Below are 21888 nucleotides of genomic sequence, written 5' to 3'. Positions count from 1 at the left end.
GTGCCGAGCCCGTGTTGCTTCCGTAGAAGTTTCCTGCCGACGTTGACGTTTACGTTCGGCTTCCCTGGCCCGAAGTTCGGAGTCCGCTTGCCGACGCTGACGTTTACGTTCGGCTTCCCGAGCCTTCCTCTGCTCCGCGGCGGTGGCGCTGCCGCTGCAACTAGAGCCCACGTTGACGTTGTTCATGGCGTTTCGCACATCGTTGCATAAAGAGAGAATGACGGAAGCACAGCGAACGCGCGCTTTATACTGCGCCGCGACACTTGCGCCGCCTAACGGCGTACCCTTAGAGAGAGAGTGAGTTATATGCAATGATTTGCTGCGCCGCACCTGTGGTGGAGAAGGGGAAGAGGGGAGGAGGTGAGCGCACACCTGCGTAGGAGAGGAGAATGAGGGAGAGTTGCGCATGCGCAGTATGGGTGCGGACGCCGCAGAACAGGCACTGCCCCGAGCATAAGATGCTGTCGCATCTAAAAAGTTGTAATACTATGTGAGCAGGCAGTAACACTGGACGTCGCTCTTGCAGATAACATTGTCCCGTTCAGCAAAACTGGCAATGAATTGCAACAAATGACTGAGGACCTTAACCGAGAAAGTTTAAGAGTAGGGTCGAAGATTAAAAAAATGTAACAGTTTCGCCCTAAGGGCGAAGCAATGAATGCGATAGCAACACAGCAATGTCATACGAAGTAAGGTGAGCAGCTTTGGTAGCAATATGAATTGTAGTAAACATGAGCTGATTAAGTAAGCAGGTGTGCTGCGGCGTAAGTAGACCGACATGAAGAGAGACTCGATGACCACGAGAAGGCGCGTGTGAAACGGTGGTGTTGATTAGAAGCGCTTCCCGTGGGCAGCGCGTGCGAAGGGACACACCTGTAGTGCTGCACAGCCGAGCCGGGCAGCATTGCATGTGTAGCGTGTGTTGGAAAATGTGGCCCGACTATTACTAACTGAATTAACAAGCGTGGTGTGAGCGCGCACAAACAAACATGAATAGATCACACTGAATGACTGCAGACAACGACTGTCAAAACGCTGGCAGCGAGCCCATACGCCGCAGCGGGCGAAGGTACGTGCGGTCTATCGCTTCAACGGAAACTGAGCGGCGAATGCACGGCGCATAAAGGTCAGTGCCGTGCGGAGATAAGAGACGGTGCGGACAAGCGACGAGCGCGGTTGTTGGCAGAGTAGAAGTGCGCCCCCCCCCCCCCCCCCCCCCGCGCTCCCTCCGGCGCTGGCTTCCCGCTTCCTTGCTTGCGCGTGGGTGATTGAGTGCGTTCGCTCTCCGTGATAGCGCTCGTCCCCGCACGCTTCCGCTCGGGCTCACGGCGCGCGGCGAAGATTTTATCTATAGGGAACCTCACGGCGACGGCGACGGCAGAAATCCGGTTGAAGTGTCCATATAATTGCTATCGCAATAATATGCAGATGATAAAGATAGTGTTGAAAAGTTTGGCAAGAAAACAAGAATTCATGATCGCCAGTCAGCCTCTAGAGTCTGTAAAGGAGTACGTTTATCTAGGTCACTCACTCAGAGGGAACCCTGATCATGAGAAGGAAATTTACACAAGAATAAAAATGGGTTGGAGTGCATACGGCAGGCATTACCAAATCTTGACTGGGAGCTTACCACTGCCGTTAAAAAGAAAAGTGTGCAATCATTGCATTCTACCGGTGCTAACATGTGGGACAGAAACTTGGAGGTTCACAAAGAAGCTAGAGAACAAGTTAAGGACTACACAGCGAGCGATGGAACGGAAAACGTTAGGTTTAACGTTAAAATACATGAAGAGAGCAGTGTGAATCAGAGAGCAAACAGCGATAGCCGATATTCTGGTTGACATTAAGGGGGGGGGGGGGGGGGGGGAGCTAGGCAGGCCACGTAATCCGTAGGGTAGATACCCGGTGGAGCATTAGAGTTACAGAATGGGGTCCAAGAGAAGGGAAGCGCAGTCGATGACGGCAGTAAACTATAGGTGGGGTGATGAAGTTAGGAAATTTGCAGGCCCAAGTTGGAATTAGCTAGCGCAAGACAGGGGTAATTAGAGATTACTGGGAGATGTCATCGTCCAGCAGTGTACATAACAATAGGCAAGTGACGGTGATTCTGGCTAATCGCGCTGCACGCTAGAACACTTCACGCGATATAAGAAATGAATCCAGGGCCACGATTGTGTAACCATTATTTTGCAATTGCTTTTCCTTTTCGCTTCGTCAGCGGTCCGAGCAGGGCTACATCGACGTCATCACTACAATCAGGCAGTGGTGAGCGGTCGATGATTAGAGAGGAATTTAATCGACCGAAAATATATTCTTGTCTCCCCTGACAGCGTCTACCGAAGGTGGCTGCTGGACTCCCTGGTTGAACGACGACCATCCCGAGGGACCAGGCGACTTTGAGGACCTCCGCACGCTCCAGGCTGAGGGCAAGGCGTGCGTCGAGCCGGCAGCCATCGAGTGCCGAGTCGCCGGCGGTAAGAAGCCGACAAGCTTTCTGTCATCAGAGTTCTTTCCTCAAACAGTAATTGAGTGGATTGATCTTAACGCTGATATAACCGAACAAAATTAGTTAGAGAAATCCCAGCATCTTTTGGAACTATGAGGTGCTTTTTTATTTTTTATGCGTGGCAGTTTTAGCTTTTGTTTGCCTTGTTATTGCTCTTGCTTTTCTTTTTCTTGCCCAGGATGGTATCAATATATATATATATATATATATATATATATATATATATATATATATATATATATATATTTCTTAGTTATGACACATGCGAATTCCGTATTTCTCATGTTGTATGTACCACTCTGCCACAACCCCTATTATTGGGGTTAGCAATATTTGAATTAAACAAAATAGCTCAAGCTTGCTTCCAGATATTCATTCGCTTGAGATGTAGTTCAGCTTTTAGAGGACTTGTCGGAAATAATACACGCTAATGATTTTGGGAATAGTGTGCATGTAGATCACATTTTTTATTTATTTTTCGGCATTGAAGTATATGTCCAGTGTTCGCCTTTGAATGCATGTATTGTTATTCATGACAGTCAATTGAAAAATATCGCAATGGCGGATAAGAATATAGAGACAAAACTTATCTGCGTGTGCTCAAGCGAACGCGGCGCCAACCCGTCAATCACGGACACATGCGGGCACTCGCAAAAGATAACTGCTTAGGCATGACAATTACTCTCTGTGGACGATAATCGAAACCTGACTTACACACGTGATACCGCTATTAACGATATGCCAAGCCTCAAACCAAGGGCGCACTTCTTCCTTCTTATGTCCGAACAAACCATACTGCCTGAAAATTTAGGACATTTGCAATTGCGACAGTGTAATGAAAGGTTTGATGGGGTTCCACCAATAAACGAACGTTTACGCTCACTTCACTTATGATTGACGCAACGACCTATCTGCCCTTCTACCTGTCGCTGCAACATGTCGCTGACATTATACGCTAATGAGGATGCATTGTTTATATACCTCTTCGACAAGTATTCGTGATATAGAGCCTCTTCATACCTGCGCTAATGTTTTTTTTCAGAAAAGACACACTGGACGCAGACAGGACAGAAAGTGGAATGCTCCTTGAAGCAGGGAATGCGCTGCTGGAACAGCGACAACGGGCCACATGGCTGCTTGGACTACGAAGTGCGCCTATACTGCCCATGTGGTGAGTAATAGAGTCCTACAGCAGAGTCCAATAGAGTCCGACAGTGCTCAAAAGAGCATTTCGATTTTTAAAATGTGAAACAGTGGATTTTGCCGCGAAGTCGGATGGTGCTCATCTGAAAATTGATGCTAACTTTGAAATTCGTCCAAGGTGGACCTGTTTAGCTAAATCATCGGCTTCATCAATTGCGCTTCTTGCCTTGCGTAACTATTTTGAAAGGCAGTTAAGTATTTACTATGATTTCTCAGTCTCTTCATATCTGCCTCCTTAAGTAATCAACCTGAAGCTGCCGAGCTGTGTTGGCTGTTAGAAAAAAATCCAGAATTTCTGTTTAAACTAAAGAAAAGGCAGATATACCTGGTATAAATACCGGAATACAGGAATATCGAGAAGCTTCTGCTGGTACAGATATCGCTCATTACATTTTCTAGCACAGAGATTAGAATCTCCATGGCTAACAGAATGCCTTGTTCGTGTCTTTGGCAACAGCTATTTCTGCGGTGACGTCGAGTACTAACGGATAAACTATAGCATACGACGTTCTGGTGTAATTTTCATGAAATACTTACCATATTTTCTAGATATATGTCGACTGGCGTATTTTTGCTAATTCACTGCCAACGACATCGTCGTCTTACGGTTTGTATAATGTGTAATAACCTAATCCTTCTTGGCATGTTTCGGTGTTTTAACGGATTGGCTTGCCGCTCGGTCGACAAACAGATGCGTATATGTCTGCAGCAACCTTTTACACAGTGTACCTCTTGCCTTAATGTAGCCTTTAGAATGCTAAGGCGACCAACACATGAAAGCAGTTTTTCTGGGGGTTGCATTATATTCGGATGAAGTGCCTTCACTCTAATTTAACTTGCAAATAAAAGCTAGCGGCGAAAACAATCTAGATCCCCAACCTCGCACTAATTAGTGGGTGTGGATACTATAAAACAACGAATGAAATACTTGTTTTTAACTAGGCTTCAGTCATGAGCCTAGACAAAACTGTGAAAGAAAGCAGTACAGCTCAGTTGAATCGAAGAACACCTCCGCAGTGGAAGAGGAATTGGTTCCAACGACTACAACGAAGGAAGTGACAACGCCAGAGTGTCGCCAGGGTTGGAGCTCATGGATAAATAGCCACCCTCTGGACAACCTGGGAGACCAGGAAAGCCTGCAGTCGGTTTTTGAGGCCGGTCTGCTGGAGTGTCCGAGGCCGACATCGATAGAGTGCAGGGAGGCTGGAACTCAGGTACGATCTGGCAGGTGAACTAAGAAAAGTGGAGTAGATGTATTATTCGGGTAACAATGGAATGCTCAAAGAGCCCTGAAACACTTCCCCACTATTAGCAGCCGACAATTTTTTTTCCACGATGCTTGCTCTTGAGCGCTGAAAATGAAATGTCAAATTTTGACGTCTTTGCATTACGGTAAAGCCTCATCTTCCTTTAGCAGAAGAAACACAATCGTGTGAAAGCGCGGCTTTGTTCCTCACTTCAAAGGGCTTAAGTTGAGCACGGGAGGTATTGACTACATGGACAGCCAATCGCACATGCTTTCGGAAGGAGACCACGGAGAAGCTAAATTTCATTCAAAGTCTATGCATTCAATTAGGAATCTACTCTGCATCTTCAAGAATCCGTACTTAGTGGTCCGGTAGCGAATAAATTCTGTGTTTCTTTCGCGGCTTCTACATTCCGTTAAACTTTTGCACTTACTTTTTCAGAGCGCCATAGGCACTGGCTTTTTGAAAATCATACCCGCGAACAGAGGCCCCGTGAAATTGATACTCCCAACTTTGTTCAGTGCCAGCCAGCACGTGCCTACTTCAGTTTAGTCGGTAACATTGGTTGAATTGAACCACATCGCGTGAATTGAACTAGCAGGCAGTTGCCTATTTACGATGAAATCAATACTCGCCCTGCTTAACAATTTTCTTGATTATTGGTGGCCAAGAACAAACCGCAGCCGTATATATATAGAAACTTTATTTGGCTGGAAAATATTTTAAGTATAGCGGTGTCGGAGCCCCTCAGTCCAGGGCCCCACTGGCCTCTGCCGCCTGCCTGACCTGGCTAATTAAGGACTTTTGTCCTGCCAAGTCGGAACGGGCGAGCTGTGCCTCCCACTGCTCCATTGAGATATTATTAGTGGGCCTATGAGGGTGCTTACTACACTCCCAGGTCACATGTATTAGTGTAGGTATGCCACCGCACCAAGGGCATGTGGCCCTATAGCGGGTGGGATACATGGCATTTAGCAGTTTTAGATGGGGGAATACCCCGGTCTGTATTTTGCGCCAATCGGCGGCCTCTTCCCCACTAAGTTGTGGGTGAGGCGGCGGGTATTTTCTGCGGACTCCGCGCTGATGAGCAAGGATGTCTTTTACATTTAAATTGATGGGATTTTGTGAGGGATAGTGTGAGGGGTTGGGGTTCGAAGAGGACGCCATCGCTCGGTTAGTAGACGCTCGAGCTAAAGCGTTAGCCTGTTCGTTCCCCTGTACCCCCGAATGTCCCGGGCACCAGAGTAGGCGATGGCGGTGGTAAGTGCTCAATTTGGTGTTCTTGCATCAGTTGTACTTGTGGTAGTTGGACATCGGCGTGCCAGAATTGGGATATAATAGATAGATAGATAGATAGATAGATAGATAGATAGATAGATAGATAGATAGATAGATAGATAGATAGATAGATAGATAGATAGATAGATAGATAGATAGATAGATAGATAGATAGATAGATAGATAGATAGATAGATAGATAGATAGATAGATAGATAGATAGATAGATAGATAGATAGATAGATAGATAGATAGATAGATAGATAGATAGATAGATAGATAGATAGATAGATAGATAGATAGATAGATAGATAGATAGATAGATAGATAGATAGATAGATAGATAGAATCCACTTTATTTCCAACACACAAGTTGGGGTCCCCCCAGTCAAAAAGCTGTCTCAGACAGCTTGACGGGACCTGGGGGCCTACAGAGAGCAACAGGCAGTGGATTTCACTAATTCGAACAATTATACAGTACACAGCACATACATACAATCAATATGAACAATATTATAAACAATACAAACAGTTAATATGAAGAAGAAATGAACTTGCTTGATACAGGTACAGCATACATGGTGGACACTATCACAGAATGCATAAGTGCGTCTAATAGCATCGCCAGAGATTCAATTGCAGTTCCAATACTAGCAGTTGTGTTAGTTATATTAGTGGAAAGTTAGTAGTACTATTCTGGTAATGTTGTTGTTACAATGCGATCAATTAGGAGGAGGAAAATAACTTGAGTTCATCGAAGGCATGAATGCGAGGACAGATTTGAAATAGCTCCTACAAGATTGTATCACTTTGTGTGTCTCCTTGTCCTTTTTCTTTTGTGGTCGTTTCCTCTACGCTATATAATCCGAAGATTATGAACCAACAAGCCCAAATTTCTACTATCGTACAAGAGGCCACAGCTGTATACTGGCTCAAATAACCTTCCTGTTGCTCGGAAATGCAGGTACCCTGGAATCAGCTAGGCATGATTGGTGTGCGGTGCGACCTGTCGTCCGGACTACTCTGCCGAAGCAGCAGCCAGCCGAAAGGGAGGAGCTGTGTCGACTTCGAGGTGCGGTTCTACTGCGACTGCGGCGAGCCGACTGTCCTACCCCCGCGCGTCACCCCGACCACGACGCTCGCCCCGACTACAGTCGCTGTCGTCACGACACAGCGTCCCTGCGCCTACTGGTCCGACTGGTTTGACACGAGCCGACCGGGCGTCGAAGGTAACGATGGTGACCGCGAGCCGGGAGTTCACGGTCACCCGCAATTGCAGGGATTCTGCGAGCACGTGAGTCCCCTTGCCTTCGTAAACCTCAACTTTACGTTATCAGTGATGGCGATTCGAATGTCGGCGTAAAATGCTTTACGGTGCGTGGTTTACGAAAAAAATTAACTCATAGGTCCTTCTGCAACACCTGGACGACTGTAATGCGATAATGCCCCACTAAAATTCGATGATAGTTCACCGGCATCATAAACTTTCTTCTCTATCTGTGGTCACTCGTGAGGTTACGGCATTTCTTTAGTCCTACCTACTTCCTAACCTACGACCTCTTCCCCTGTTCACTTCTGCCTAATTTTTCCAGCTGTCTTCTGTCTTGTTTGGCTTCTTTTCTTCTCTCTCCTATTTTATTACTAGAAAGAGGCATGACGTAAACACCACTTTACTTCCATTGTATTCTGCTGTGTCTGTCACTCTAAGCATGATGCCTTTTTCGTGCTTCTCTACGAGATTGTTCTTCTTCTCCTGCTTGGGACGCCCATTGCGTTCTTGTCCACTGTACTTGACGCTGTGGCTTTGCTTCCAAAGCAGCCGAAGCCTGTGCCTTTCTAGAAACTCCATGAGGCGTCGCATTTTTAAGACTGGCGACGCTCCGGCGAAGCGTTCCTACTTAGCTAATACCACCTACGGGCCGGATGCGTCGCCAGCCTGTCGACGGATGGTGTAACACCGCGGCTATCCTCAATCCAGACTCGGTATTGCGCAAATCTCCGATGCTAGTGCTGCACCCTCCTCTTCGCTCTGCTACTCTCTCCGGTGGTTCCGTCACCACCCTACGCCTCCTTACCCACATCACTCATGCGCCTCACCTCCTCTGTTCTTGGCTCCATGCCAGCTTCATCTCCCTCTTAGCGATTTACGTCGATACCAACCGCTAAAACCGTCGAACGTCCTGATTGCTTTCACATTGAACAAAAGAAAGCCCATTTTGATGTTATCCACTATAATCAGTGTGACCACTCGCAGCCTAGGTCCAGTGCAAGACGAAAGACTATCCAGCTAGCCTAGCGTAATCCGTCTTCCGCATCAGCTAACTCCATAAAAAAAGCGCTCGCGTGTCCAGCTTTCCCTGCATGTTAAGAATCTCTGGTGGTCAAAATTAATCCGGAGCCTCCGCTCCCCTTCACTACGGCGTTTATCATACCCGAATTCTGACTTTGGAACCTAAAACCTCGTAATCCCGTTTAACTAGAAAGTTCTGCAAAGAAAAATTAAAACAACGAAGAGCTTTTCATTTTCCAAAGCTGTCTACCTCCAAGAGTTCCACGAAAGAGAAGCGGCACAGCCACGACTTCCATATACTCCCGTATTCCCGGTGGCTACATTAATCTTGAGAAAAGCTGTACGTCCAAAGTTTCCGATTAAGAACTAAATCTCTCTGAAATAAATTTTTCGATATTTACTGCGTTTCAGTGATCAGCAGCACAACCTTATTTTATCTGGGATCGCCGGCTGGCGCTCTCGAACAAAGACATAACTCGAGGTTTCAAACTTAATTCTTGCAGCCAAACGCGCCTAGTTTCGCTACGTCATGAACCAGTGGGCAAATCTGGTCGATATGACACGACATCGCAGCGTTATTAGCGCGGCGTTGTGCAATAAGAAATATGAACTGTTTAAAAAAAAAGAAAATTTGCAATAAACTTATCATTGACCAACTAGACGAATACAATCATCCGGAGTTCTACAAATACTTTGCTTTTGTGCAAGCCTGCTTGAATGTTTGTTTGCTTGCTTTGTCTTAGTTGTTGTTTGTTTGTTTGTTGTTTGTTTGTTTGTTTGTTTGTTTGTTTGTGCAACCGTGCGTGCGTGGTTTTGTGTGTGTGGATGGGTTCATGTGACTGAATCGTCTTTTCCGCTTCAATAATCTCTACGACTGCACCGACGAACAATCAGAATGTCGAAAGAGGGCCATAATGCAAGCACTCTGCCGCTCCCCTAAGACTTCAAACCTCCCGAGGTTGCGTGGTTTTCTTCAAATTCAGAATATATCAAGGCACTCACGTTTGAATACTGCTAAACGCCTGTCAGCCGCAGACTGGCCTAAAATCATTCGGAAATTTAACTTGTACCTTTTAATGGCTTGCGCCTCTATGGTTCACTGAAGTACGAGATTTATGGTTAAAGAAAAAGCAGCGCTGTCAGATACTTCGCATAAGTGAACCCGAAGAAACGGTTTCTGACAGCAGCTCCCCTCTTCAATTTAGATGTTTCTCCGCACCACTACACTATAAGTGGAAAAGAACGCTTTACAGGCCATTGCTACTTTTTTCCGCGGAAACTGCTTAGAACGGCACAAACTATACTCACTCCGTCGAATTATTCTGCACTGTAACTCACGGCGCTAAGGAGAGCTCTTTCCATAAAATAATAGTGTGTAGCGCAATCAGAGAGCTCACGAAGTGACACACCATAAAAATGAAAAGCTTAAAAAGCGCATTACATAGACACCATCGACCCCATTAAATTACTTTTGCTAAGGCGCCAAAATAAGACTTTACCATCTATTCAAGCAGCACACTGCTGATGTGTCAGTACTTCGTCGAGTGGAAGGCGTGCGAAGGGTTAGATAGGGCCGCTATGGTTAGCGGAATGCGCCATGTTGGTAAAAATGTTTGTGCAAGGGGGAAAGGTGCCTGTGACGAGTGCAGGAAAAAAGCACATTTGTTTCTTTATGTACGTGGAGGCAATGGAAGGGCTTTTTAAAAGCGAAAGTTTCTTTTTGTGAACAACTCCGCAATTTGAAGCGTCGCCGCCGCTATCATCGCTGGATGTCTCTGCGAGTAGAAGCTGTCACTCATCCGCTAGACTATCTAGCCACAAGAACGTCCCGCGTAGTGCTGTCGCGTGTGCTGCCACCAATGAGCATGGAGAGTTCAGTCACGTGACCCGAATCACGGTTCGCTGCAACAGCACTGGAGTATGTTGCCCTCCACGCGTCATGGACGGCGGAACCCACCGACTGCATCCGCAGTGTAGCGGAAGTGTAGCTTGTTTTCTCCGCAGCCTTCGCACGTCTCGCCCTTCCTTTGTGCACATAGCCTCGCGCCGCTTCGGTGAAGGAGGGGGCTGTTTCCCATGCGTTGCGATCTCGCGTCAAGAACTCCATGCGGTTCTAGCTGACAGCGTTTTGGGCGCTGTTCCAAGGTCACTATCTTCTACCAGTGCCAGCAACGTTTTCTGCCGTATACTTCAACGGGGGTGTTTGGTGCAGAGACACGCTAAATTTTGCGATGATGATACTATCACTGGAAGTGATCGCTCGAGGATATAGTTGCTAAATAAAAAAGCGAGGGAGGTGGCGGGGTCATTAGGCGACTTATAGATTTGGAGGGGTCGAGTGCCAGTTCGTCATTAAGCAGCTGGGAAAGAAATCCCAGCCGTAATCGTTTCCTACGCCCTTCAAGAGGAATGTCACTAAATCTAGTTAGTTCAGTTGGAGAGTCGAAGTTCGAAAACTTATTGTACACAAACCGGACAGCCTGCGTTTGGATTCCTTCAAGGCTGTTTATATTGCAATGAGCGTGAAAACATTCATCTATTTTCGCAAGCCAAGGAGGGGCACAAGTACAAGTAGTGATGTACCAATTTTTATCCCGCAAGAGATACGCACCTGCTCGTGTTAAACATAAGTGATTTTCATATTGTCATATATAGCAGGTCAAATGAACAACATCGCTCAAGTCTTCGCTACGAATCAGGCAAGAGCAAGCTGACGCCCTCAACTGTGACTTCACTTGTATCCCACGGGTTGAGTTGAATGAATGATTAAATAAATAAATAAATAAATAAATAAATAAATAAATAAATAAATAAATAAATAAATAAATAAATAAATAAATAAATAAATAAATAAATAAATAAATAAATAAATAAATAAATAAATAAATAAATAAATAAATAAATAAATAAATAAAATCTGATTTATTTCTCAGTCTATCGCTCCACATACGTAGTATCTTATTTTGAACTGGCGACCACACACACAGGCCCCACGGCAAAGCACTCCTCTACCATTGTCAGCTATTTGGTTCAATTCATCTGTCTTTGGTCTGAAGGTTTAAGGTGACATGCCAATCGCAGGGCTACGTGGTCGCGGCCAGTTGCCGGAACGACAAGGACACCGACTTCAGCGAGACGGGCCAGCTGGGTCTGACGTGCACTCCGGAGGACGGCTTCACCTGCAGCGACGCGGATCAGCCTGCCGGACGTGGATGCGACAACTACAAGATTCGATTCTACTGCTCCTGCGGTGCGCTGTTACTCTCGCGCGGCAATTTCACGCTTCTCGGAGCGCACCAAGTAGATTTCCAAGAAAAAGAAGTTGCACGCTTTTCTTTGCCCCCGTAGATTAACTGCGTATGCGTTTCTCCAAATTAAGGGAGAGACCATCTAAAACGCTTAATGATCTCCAATTCTATTTTTCTTCAGTCACTTGTATTCGGACAATTTTGTGTGTTACTCCTGCTGAATACTTTCGAGTTGCGTTTGATTTTTAAACCTCCTGTGTCTCCCATCTATATTATATCATTCGATACATTCGAGACTTTCCAGGCAGACTGGCCATCCTTATCGAACAAGAGCTTCGCATTTTATTCCGTCATTATCACCGATTAGTGGTGTTCACGTCCCACGTCGTTACAGATTTGCAACGCACATCATTCGGGTGGCCTTTTGAAGTATACTTTTACTATTTTGGACACTCTATTACCTACAGAATATTATGGTAAAACCTAGCACAATCATAAGTTTCCAGAAATTTCTTGTTGGCTCGTCACCTTATTTTGAAACTTCATTACATAAGCTTTCAAGGAATAAAATTATTCCTTGTTCACATGAAGTGCTGGATCAAAACTAGTATAACTGACGTCCCCAAATTTTTGTTTCATATTGTGAGGCAATGGCAAAGAGCGTTTTACTTGCAAATACATATCGACGTCGCTCGTTCCGAAACGTACGTTTCTTCCACGTTGAACGCTGTTTTACTGAGTTTAGTATTATGATAAAGTTCTTTTTTATTGAAAAAGAAAATGTTACAAATAGATTTATCTTTGGCTGAGCTTCCATCTTCTTTCTCTTTTTAAGGTTTGATTAATTCGCCTTGCCAAATCAATACAGAATTTTCGCTTGATGAAACGAAAATTCTGCCTCGCGCGGCTGGCAGTTCCTGTTGATCTTTGAAAATAGCAGTTTAAGATCTCCGTTAAGAAAATAATGACTTTTAGGATACTCTTATAATTACCTCCTCACGATTGCGCCCTTTGGGAAACATCACCATCGTCCTCGTAACATCGCTGCGTCGTCGTCTCACTCTATGTATCCACTTGATTTAAGGTCTCCATTTTAGCACACCTTGTGAACGGTGTAAACTTGAAGCTAAACATTTCGACAGAATTACCTGTCTGGTTGGGAAAATTGATGAAGAACCCGCCGTGTTCTGAATGTGCCAGGACTCCAGTAGTAGCCAGAACACGGCGGTTAATATAAACCGCGTGAAGGGCATTCTTCCTTCTTTGTTCATGGCCTTGCAGACGCGACGAAGGGAAGAAAGGACCCCCCGCTCTAGGTCAGCAACACCAAAACAACTCGCCCCCCCCCCCCCCCCCCCCCACCTGTCTCTCGTCAACGCATTCCCGCGACTAAAGGGCGCCCAGCATCCGTCAACCCAGCCGACCAGCCACGCCGAAGCCCCACCCCCACCACCTATTTTGTCTGTCTAGAACAGGTGCCCTGCCAAGTGTCTCCGCACCTTACGCTCTCTCCCCCTTCCTCTCCTTTGTTACGACGGACCTTTTAAAAGCGGCACACCGCCACCTCCGAAGAATACCCCCTGAAGAAGGAGCCGAATTGGTTCCGAAACGTCGGGCTAGTAAATTTTCTTATTTGGTTGGAGTCAATCTCTAAGTCTACTGTATATTTCGCGCCTGTTCGCCTTGCCCTCATCTTCTCTCCCATCGTACTCTTCACTCTTGCCTTCTTGTTGTTACTAGGTTGTTACTTATGCGATGCATAAACATACGCATTGCACGAGATTAGACCAACGTTGCATTGAATAGAAATAAAGACAATTGTATGCACCGCATTTAGTTTTACAGCATTTAAATGACTGCTTCACGAAGCCTTCGCTTTTCATATATTCCAACATAGGTAGTAAGCCTGCATAATTTCATTCTTTTTGAATTTTCTTCAGAGGGCCCGGTGACCACGGAGATCGTCGTCATTCCAACAAAACCACCGACACCGCACCGTGAGTAAAGCTTCTACTTCACGGACAGTTTGCCTACGTCAGCAATGACACTACAGCAAAAACACTACTGACAGAAGGTGCTATACATAGCTGAAACGTACTGTAATACTGTAAGTGATATAAGCTGAGTGCATGGTTTTTGCGCATCCTAGCGAACAGCACGGTGACGCAGAGCCAACTATGATGTGTCGCGAACACCACTGGTAGTCGTACATCTTTGCGCCCTTTACTGTTCGCTAGGCTGCGCACAAAACACACATTCTGCTGTTCGCAGTTTGGTCGTTGAGTTGAGTACATAAGTTGCGTACTAGAAAATAAAATCTCAGTTTGTGGCAATCTCTACAATGTGAGTAACCAAAAGAAGAGAGGAACAAATGTGCATACCATATAACGCCTTCGCACAGGATGTGAAGTGCACAGTGCGGCAAAGTGGGTGAGTTGGTGTCACTTAATCATAGGAGCACAAACTGAAGTATACGGACAAATCAGGAACACGACAAAAGAGCTGCGTCATCTTCTTTACTTCTTCGTGCGCTGCAGTTTCCGCGCTTTTCATTACCATATGACATGGAAAGTTCATTACACTCTTGCTCTATGTTTAATTATGGGTTCTTTGTCTGCCTATTCTTTCCTAGCAGCAGAAAAAGAAATAGACAGCAGTTAAAAGGTGCCCCTTATTCCCATTTTTAAACTTGGAGCGAGCATTCGAAGCTTAAAAAACTTATAACCATTACAGATAGCTGTTAGTGAGAGGTCATAAAAATGTTGTGTGAAAAAAAAAAAAAAACGTTCTTGAAGTTTTAAAAATATTATTCATTTGGTGGTGCTTTTGAGCACGAGCAACACTCATTAGTCAGACTTCTGATTGTGCTCTTTAACGAGGGCATGAAATGAGGTAACGGGGGGTGTTTTCCATCGCAGAAGTTCCCCATCCTCATATCAGGAGTTTAAAAGTAGGTAAAAGAAAAACATTGCTCGGGCATTATTTTCCCGTAGGCACGCATACGGCAAGACTATGTGATGTATCCTCAGATTTTTCCCGTGAGTAATTTCGCTAGCAACACGAAAGGCGATGCTGCAGTAAGAAGTCATTCAATCCAGAAATCTGTTGTCACTATTGTTTCTTGCTGTTAAAGAATATAAACTGTACAATAGAGAAAACTTCAAAGAGGGTAAGTTTGTCTCCAGTCCCAGTGGCGAGTTTGACTTCACACCTCATTGCCTGTTTGAAGCAACGTCTGAGACGCGGCGCCACGCTGTGTTGACTGCCACTATGTAATGGGTAATTGGTCGCTTGACCATCGCTTACGGTACAATGAAAGCACAATTCAATTAGTCTATGTCCACCAGTATTGTTGACAATGAACCTGTGATAGAGCTACTACTGGCTATTTGGTTTCACTAGGAGAGAGAAAAATGCACACTGAAGTCAAAGTACTAACTTCTGACTGAATCGAAAGGAATAGACGGAAACCAAAAGAAAAAGAAGACCCTCAATTACGACTGACAATCTCTACGGTCTGCTAGCTTCATGTTTTCTTCTTTTGTTCCGCTTATGATCACTTCATCGGAGTCTTGAAGGAGCAAATTCATCAAAGCGGTTTTGCTGCGTAAAAGCCAAGCACAGAAAAAAACAACACTGCTGGTGACCTACTTTTGCAAAGAAGCCTATAATTTAGTGTTCGTAGACAGCAGCTTACATTCAAGTAGGCTGTAATGAAAGGTGCTGTGCTACTGTCTGAGGCTTCTGTTGTGGCCTCGCAGCTTCCTGTAGTTCATTCATTCGGATCATTGATGGTCCCGAACCACTGAGAGACTCGAACCTGAAGGCCAGCAGCAGCCAACACCCGGAGAGTGGACCACAGGCGGCGCGCCTTCGCAGCCGTAAGTACCAGTAACTCCGTGACCGTCAATAAATGCAGCAAAACCTTGTTGTCAGGCAGATTACGGGACATCACTAGTGCTTAGTGCTCCTGACGCCTTTCAATTTAGAGAAAATGTTGAAGGAGGCAGAGACCACTAGCATTTGCGCACGCTTTTTGCTTGCACTCCCAGACATCCGTGTCATGCTTAATAAACTTTAATTTGATTTGAGTATTAAAGATAACGAACAAACCGCGGCATTGGTTAGTATCAACCTACGTATGATTGTTGCTTATGTTGCGAGGCATGTCGCAATAAATGCTGCTTTCCGCGCTTCCAGGTGGCTAGCTCGATCCCGCTTTCCTATGTCCTCGAGTTATGGCTAGTTGAATTGGTAAAGTGGCTGTCCCAAAAAGGGCGACGGTGGTGGGTTTCATTTCGTAGTGTACAAGCTTTAGTTGAACTACGGAGCTCTATCTTCGAAAAAAAAAAACAGTGCGCTTTTCTGTTGTAGCTTCGTGCGAATTGCAGGAGGACGCGGACCGTCACATTTATTGAATATTTGCTATGTTGCGGTGAGTGAGTTAACAAATGAGCTCTTTCAAGGACCTCACCTGGTAGAATGATAGTTACAGACATAGTTTAAATTCTTGAAGAAATATTGATTTTGCTCGCTAGATCTGAGCAGTAGTGCACAATGTTATTTGCCCGCATGACACCACTGCAGGTTACAAATGAAGTGTGAAAGGAATGCGAAATATTCAGCGATTTAGTCTTAATCATCTCTTACCTTTAATGAATAAGATCTAACTTACTTTTCGATTACCGGATGATAAATGTAATAAAACGCTCACATGTAGCAGTAATCCTTGCTGCATCGTATACAATTCCGCTAAAGCGTTTCATAATCCGCATTTGTACGTCGAACAATATTTTGCGCGTCATCATGTTTGTTAATTTATCTGTCCTTTTCTACCTTGTCATGCAAATATTGTTCGAAAGCTCGCTAATGACCGTCAGGGATTTCGCCTAAACAAATTCTAGTGAGTGCTTGCCCACCCTTTAGGACGTGACACGCGTGCACACAAGAGTTAAAGCGTGCTGAGAAAAGGCGCCAGCGGTAAACGACAAAAAAGGAACAGGAAGAAATGAAAATAGTGTTGAAAGGGGCCCTCAAAGGAACCGGAAATTAGAAGAGCTGGTGCTGGTAACATCGTTAAACGAACAGAAGAATTGTGAGAAAAGCCCACAACACGTCTGTACGACGCGGCGGTGAATTGAAGAGGATGTCCTGCATCAACGCGAAATATCGACATAGCTCCTTTCGTCAGCCGTGCGCATTCCTGGCGAAAGCCGCTTTCAATGCCTAAACATTTGAGACCTCAGCAATAATCTTTCAGCAGGTTCTTACCTTGCGTTCTAAATTGGATACAAAAACGCTTAGCTTGTTCTTACTTTTAATAGTAAGTTTAATAAATTATGCGTTTGCAACTGGTGTCTTTTTGTGTACGCCCAGAGTTCCCCGCCTTTTCAGTGAGCTAACAACAGCAGTGCACGCTCTTTCTGGTATATGACACGCTTCTTTAGAGAGATCAATGTGTTATGCCATTAGTGCATATACGCATTCGTTCTTCCTTTCCTCATCATCGTCTTTCAACACTTTTTTTTTGTCACGTTTCATCCTTCTCCTTTGTAGTGTAGCAAGCCAGAACATTCTAGTTCAGGCTGCCTTTCCTCTAACAAGTTCTCTCGAAACATTTGAAATTGACCATTGTAAGCGCCGTCACCACTACAGTTCTTTGTTCAAAAGTTTGCATACTCAGAATAATACTTACACAAACACACGCACACACGCACGCATACAAACAAATGAACAAATAAGGAAGCAAACAGGAATTGGTTCTTTCGTAGAACCCGACAGCCTGATATAGCAGTTTGTCGCTGTCGGCTTGTCTTGAGGAATGTCGGTTACCCTTTGACGTTAGCGGCATTTGGAAGACAGTTCCAGGGGAGAAATGGGGGTAGGCAGAGTACAAAGAGACTGTAGGGTATTTCCACCACTAGGAAGGCAACGATTGAGTCAACGCTTCATTCCAGAAAAACGTTCTAGCGTGGCGTATACGACAACGCGAAGATGATGCTTATATGCAAATAAGGAAGGTAAGGTCCAAATAGAGGCTCATAATTGAACCAATTTTACTACTCTGATTGCGTCTCCAGGGTGCTTACGGTCTTGAACTCGAAGAAACAACCCGTTCGATAGTGAACTCTTACATATGTTGCCTTTAAATTGCCATCAAACCCATTCGGTTTTCAAACTTAAGTGCGACATGTCCTGAAACAGTGAGTGGCTGGAACATTGTCCTCGATCTGTGAACATCTCTGCTCTTTTTTTTTTTGTGCACGGGTTAGCGCAATACCACCAAAAATTGTTTTACACTGAGCAATGTCATCTCTGTTGACTCCATGTTGAACTAAAGATTCAATAAAATGTCTTTAAACTTACCACTAAAGGCACCCAGCCCTGTGCACACTTCTGTTTGTTTCCACCGATCACCGGAAATAAAACGCTTCTCTCATATCTTCAGATATGAGAGAAGAGTTCGCTTTGATGGAAACGCTGTCTTCGTGATCAGTGGTGCTTGTTTTAGGATTTATACCTAAACTTTTTTGATGCCTTAACAGCACCGCTCAGAAAGAAAAAGAAATACGAAGAAAGGGGAGACAACGAAATGTTCTTTGATACCGGAGCAAATGGTAGTACTTCAAGAATGATACTGCTCGGATTTCGACATCAGGTGCTTTGAAATCCCGGTGTCTCCTATACCTTGCGCGAAAGGACGCTGCGTCTATGGCCTGCAACATCAGCATTTAAACGCCTTGTACAAGACCGCCAACTCTGCTTTTTTTTCTTACTGCAAAAATAAAAAAGTGTCTCATATCTATAAAGCAAATTCTCGGTGCGTCTGAAAAAAAAATGTTTAGACAGTCGTCTGCACGATGTAATGTCCCTGACCCAACATTACTGCGCCATTCACGCTTCGCATGAAGGTGCGCGAGATGCGCATGTCGCATTCGTTGAAATTTTAGCCCTCAGATACCTCAGCATCACGTAGTGTCAGTAAATTGAATTTTCACCATTAATACAACTCGTTATGAGCAGGGCAGTTTGGATTCCGAAGTGTTTCATTGCCTAACAAAACCAAGAGAATGAATCACGCTGACTTATTCTAATCATGACGATAACCTACAAAACATATTGCAGGTACAAGCAGTCCGTGATCGGCGAAGAGTGGTGACATGCTGCATAATCCGGGACACTAAACAAACATTTTTTTTTACCTTTTATAGGAACTCTGCATATCCATTTATTATTTCTATATAGTACTACTCTATGCAGGCGAAGCCCACAGGTCATTGTAAAGATGTAAAATCAGAGACACTAAACGACCCACCTAGGGCTTGTCGATTTGCAGTATAAATGATATATTTCCAATAGGACCTACGTACGTTATGTATGATAAAAAACAGCAACAAAAAAAATGTAAGTCGAAGCAGTGCATAACATGTCTCAATGCAGTCTGTAGACATCTGAGTCAGATTTTAGTGATGAAAGCCTAGGCACAGATGAGCCGCACACCGTTTTTAAATTCATGTTCATCTGTGAGTTATCAGAATAAAACATAGCGATGCCCCCTTTTTTACTGCGGTTTAAATGATATGGTTGCTTTCTTCTTCAATTAGGTTTTAAAGCATCTCTGGCTTTTGTGCTCGGAAAAACCAAAAGCTTGTATTTGCCGCAAAACGCTGTCATTCTGTGAAATGTGGGCCGACGGGAGACATTTTGTACAGCAAGTGCTTCTACGTCGGTACGATATCAAATAAATCTGGCAGCTTTCAACCCAAACTTGTTTGCGGTCTGCATAATTTTGTACAGCAAGTGCTTCTACGTCGGTACGATATCGAATAAATCTGGCAGTTTTCAACCCAAACTTGTTTGAGGTCTGCATAATTTTGTACGCGGGAAAGAGAACAGCGACATTGCAAAGTGTAATTTAATTATCTCCACTAAGCAGCAAAGGCAACGCATGCGGCCAGAAGGCAATACATGCACTTTCTATTAGCTGGGAGGACAGGGGCTCGTAGCTTAGCTTAGCTCGCATATGACATTTGTGAAGGGAAAGGAATCCGACTTATCATGTTCACTTACCTGCATTTGTGTCTGCCAAAGCCGTCACCCTGTGCTGTGCGTTGTTGGAACATATCCACTCATCTGTGAAACACGCGGAAGGGGGACATCGTTTGCTACAACGTCATGTTAAGTCATTGCGATAGCACTACGTTCCGCGTGAGCATGTTTTACCGCACCCAGAAATACAGCTGTGACGCTCAGCACAACCATACTTGCTTCCATGCCCTTGTTACACGTTTCAACAACTGTCATATAACAACCTAACATAATATAGCTCACACAACAATAGACGCAAATGTCCATGAATGGCCAATTTTGTAATAAGTGGTCCCTCAGTTTGTCTACATGCACCTTATAGAAAAGGTACAAATTGGGCTACTTGGTGTGCATTCATTTTTTCTTGCGCTAAGTACAGTAGGATGCAACAGGGACAAACCGGACACTGAATGTGAAGCGTCCGCTTCATATTCAGTGTTCGGTTCATCCCTGTTGCATCCTACTGAAAAAATGAATACATGCACGTTATCTCGCAGATAACTTGTTTCCCGAAGAATGAATCACTATTATCCTGCAGTCGGATCATGGGTACCAAATCCTGGCAGCAGCAAAGAGTTCATCGAAGTGGACATTGGAAAGGTGACGAAGGTGTACGGAATCGAGACTGCCGGAGATCCGGCGCTTGGAGCTTGGGTGACGTCGTTCAGCGTGCTCTACAGTCAGGATGCCATCGCCTACAGTCAGATATCTAATCCGGACGGATCACCCAAGGTACTCGCTCGGTGCCACTGAACGGTATAATGAAAAAAAAAAAAAAATACGGCAGCTATATGAATGACCTACCCTGCTGTGTGCTCGTGTTTATGTAGAACGACATCTGCATGTCTAGTATAGAATAGAGTACAACGTTTAAAGCAGGCAAAGGGCAGAGTATGGGAAGTTCTCGTATATTGGGACGCGAACGGTCACACCTGAGAAAGATGCTGTGACGGCGCTCCTTAGTTGACGTCTCTTTCTGATCAGCAACGGGAGAGCAAGTCGTTACTGCAAAACGGTAAACATATTCGCGCGTGTGTGTGCGTTCTTGCACGTCCTCGTCATCTAAGCGCTTGGCAATTTCTAAGCAAAACAGTGCTGTATTATCGAATCAGCTATAGGGTTTATTGACTAATGGCTATCAAATGAAGTAGGCTATTTGTAACCCCAGGAACGAAACAATTGCTGCAGTAGCAGTAATAGCATGTTTCATTAAATCCGTTTGTCACTCCTTTACGTAAGAAGTTTCTGCCGCTTCGTGCTTGAGGCGTTTTTTAATGATCGACAATTTTGGAGTGTTCACAGCAGGGGAGGGGCGCTCGCGTACAGTAAAATGTTCAACACATTTAAAATTATGGTTTCGACCCCTTTCGTTTTGCAACATCCGACATCAAAAGAGGCTTTATTAATCAAAGCGGGCTCAATAACAATTCTGAGGCATCTTATTGGTGAACTAGACTACATACATGGTCAAAAAATGAATTGTTTTTGTGGTAACTGCTACGTAGATAATGGTTTGTCATCGGGTCATTTGTGAAAGACAACAGGCAGATTCTGCGAAATTGTGCCACCAGCTAAGAATGAAGCGATGACGATATCCAGAAGAATTGCATGCGTGTGCAACTACAGCCATGAGGATAAAATGGCAACAAACGTACCAGTCCAATTGCATTTCTCTTACCTATCCAGTTTCTATGTGTATCTCTGTCTTGCTTTCCTACAATGTCTGAAATTCCTTCTTTTCAAGTGACACAGTCATTTTTCCATAGCTTTCCATTGGATGACTTGGAATATAATTCGTAATCGCTGCAACCGCTAAACGATTCAGCGTAAGAGACACGCAAGAGCAATGCGCAATTCTGCAGTCGTTTCTTCAGGTGCCCTTCGTGCCTTTCTGCACATGCTCACAGTGGCATTTAACTGAAACTTCGCACGCGAAGCTCGCATAGTGAACCACATTTAGCCCGATTTTCATTCACTTGACCTACGAGTACTTCCACAAACACGCCTCGAGCCATCAATTAGATATTA

General features: G+C 44.7%; 1 protein-coding gene across 3 annotated transcripts in view; it reads left to right on the top strand.

The window, feature by feature from the left end:
* LOC119466197 (hemocytin) overlaps positions 1–21888 on the top strand; it is a 184324-nt gene that overhangs the window by 67366 nt on the left and 95070 nt on the right. For all 3 annotated transcript variants that reach the window (XM_037726688.2, XM_037726687.2, XM_037726686.2), the window contains exons 35-42: positions 2331–2474; positions 3549–3677; positions 4727–4923; positions 7199–7528; positions 11606–11774; positions 13713–13769; positions 15534–15653; positions 20399–20592. In XM_037726688.2, coding sequence (XP_037582616.1) covers positions 2331–2474; positions 3549–3677; positions 4727–4923; positions 7199–7528; positions 11606–11774; positions 13713–13769; positions 15534–15653; positions 20399–20592 — 1340 coding nt within the window. The remainder of the gene's footprint in view (positions 1–2330; positions 2475–3548; positions 3678–4726; positions 4924–7198; positions 7529–11605; positions 11775–13712; positions 13770–15533; positions 15654–20398; positions 20593–21888) is intronic.

Source organism: Dermacentor silvarum, chromosome 10 (genome assembly GCF_013339745.2).
Source record: "Dermacentor silvarum isolate Dsil-2018 chromosome 10, BIME_Dsil_1.4, whole genome shotgun sequence".
Lineage (NCBI taxonomy): Eukaryota > Metazoa > Arthropoda > Arachnida > Ixodida > Ixodidae > Dermacentor > Dermacentor silvarum.
The sequence above is the reverse complement of the archived record's forward strand: the minus strand, read 5'-3'. Positions and strand labels throughout refer to the sequence as shown.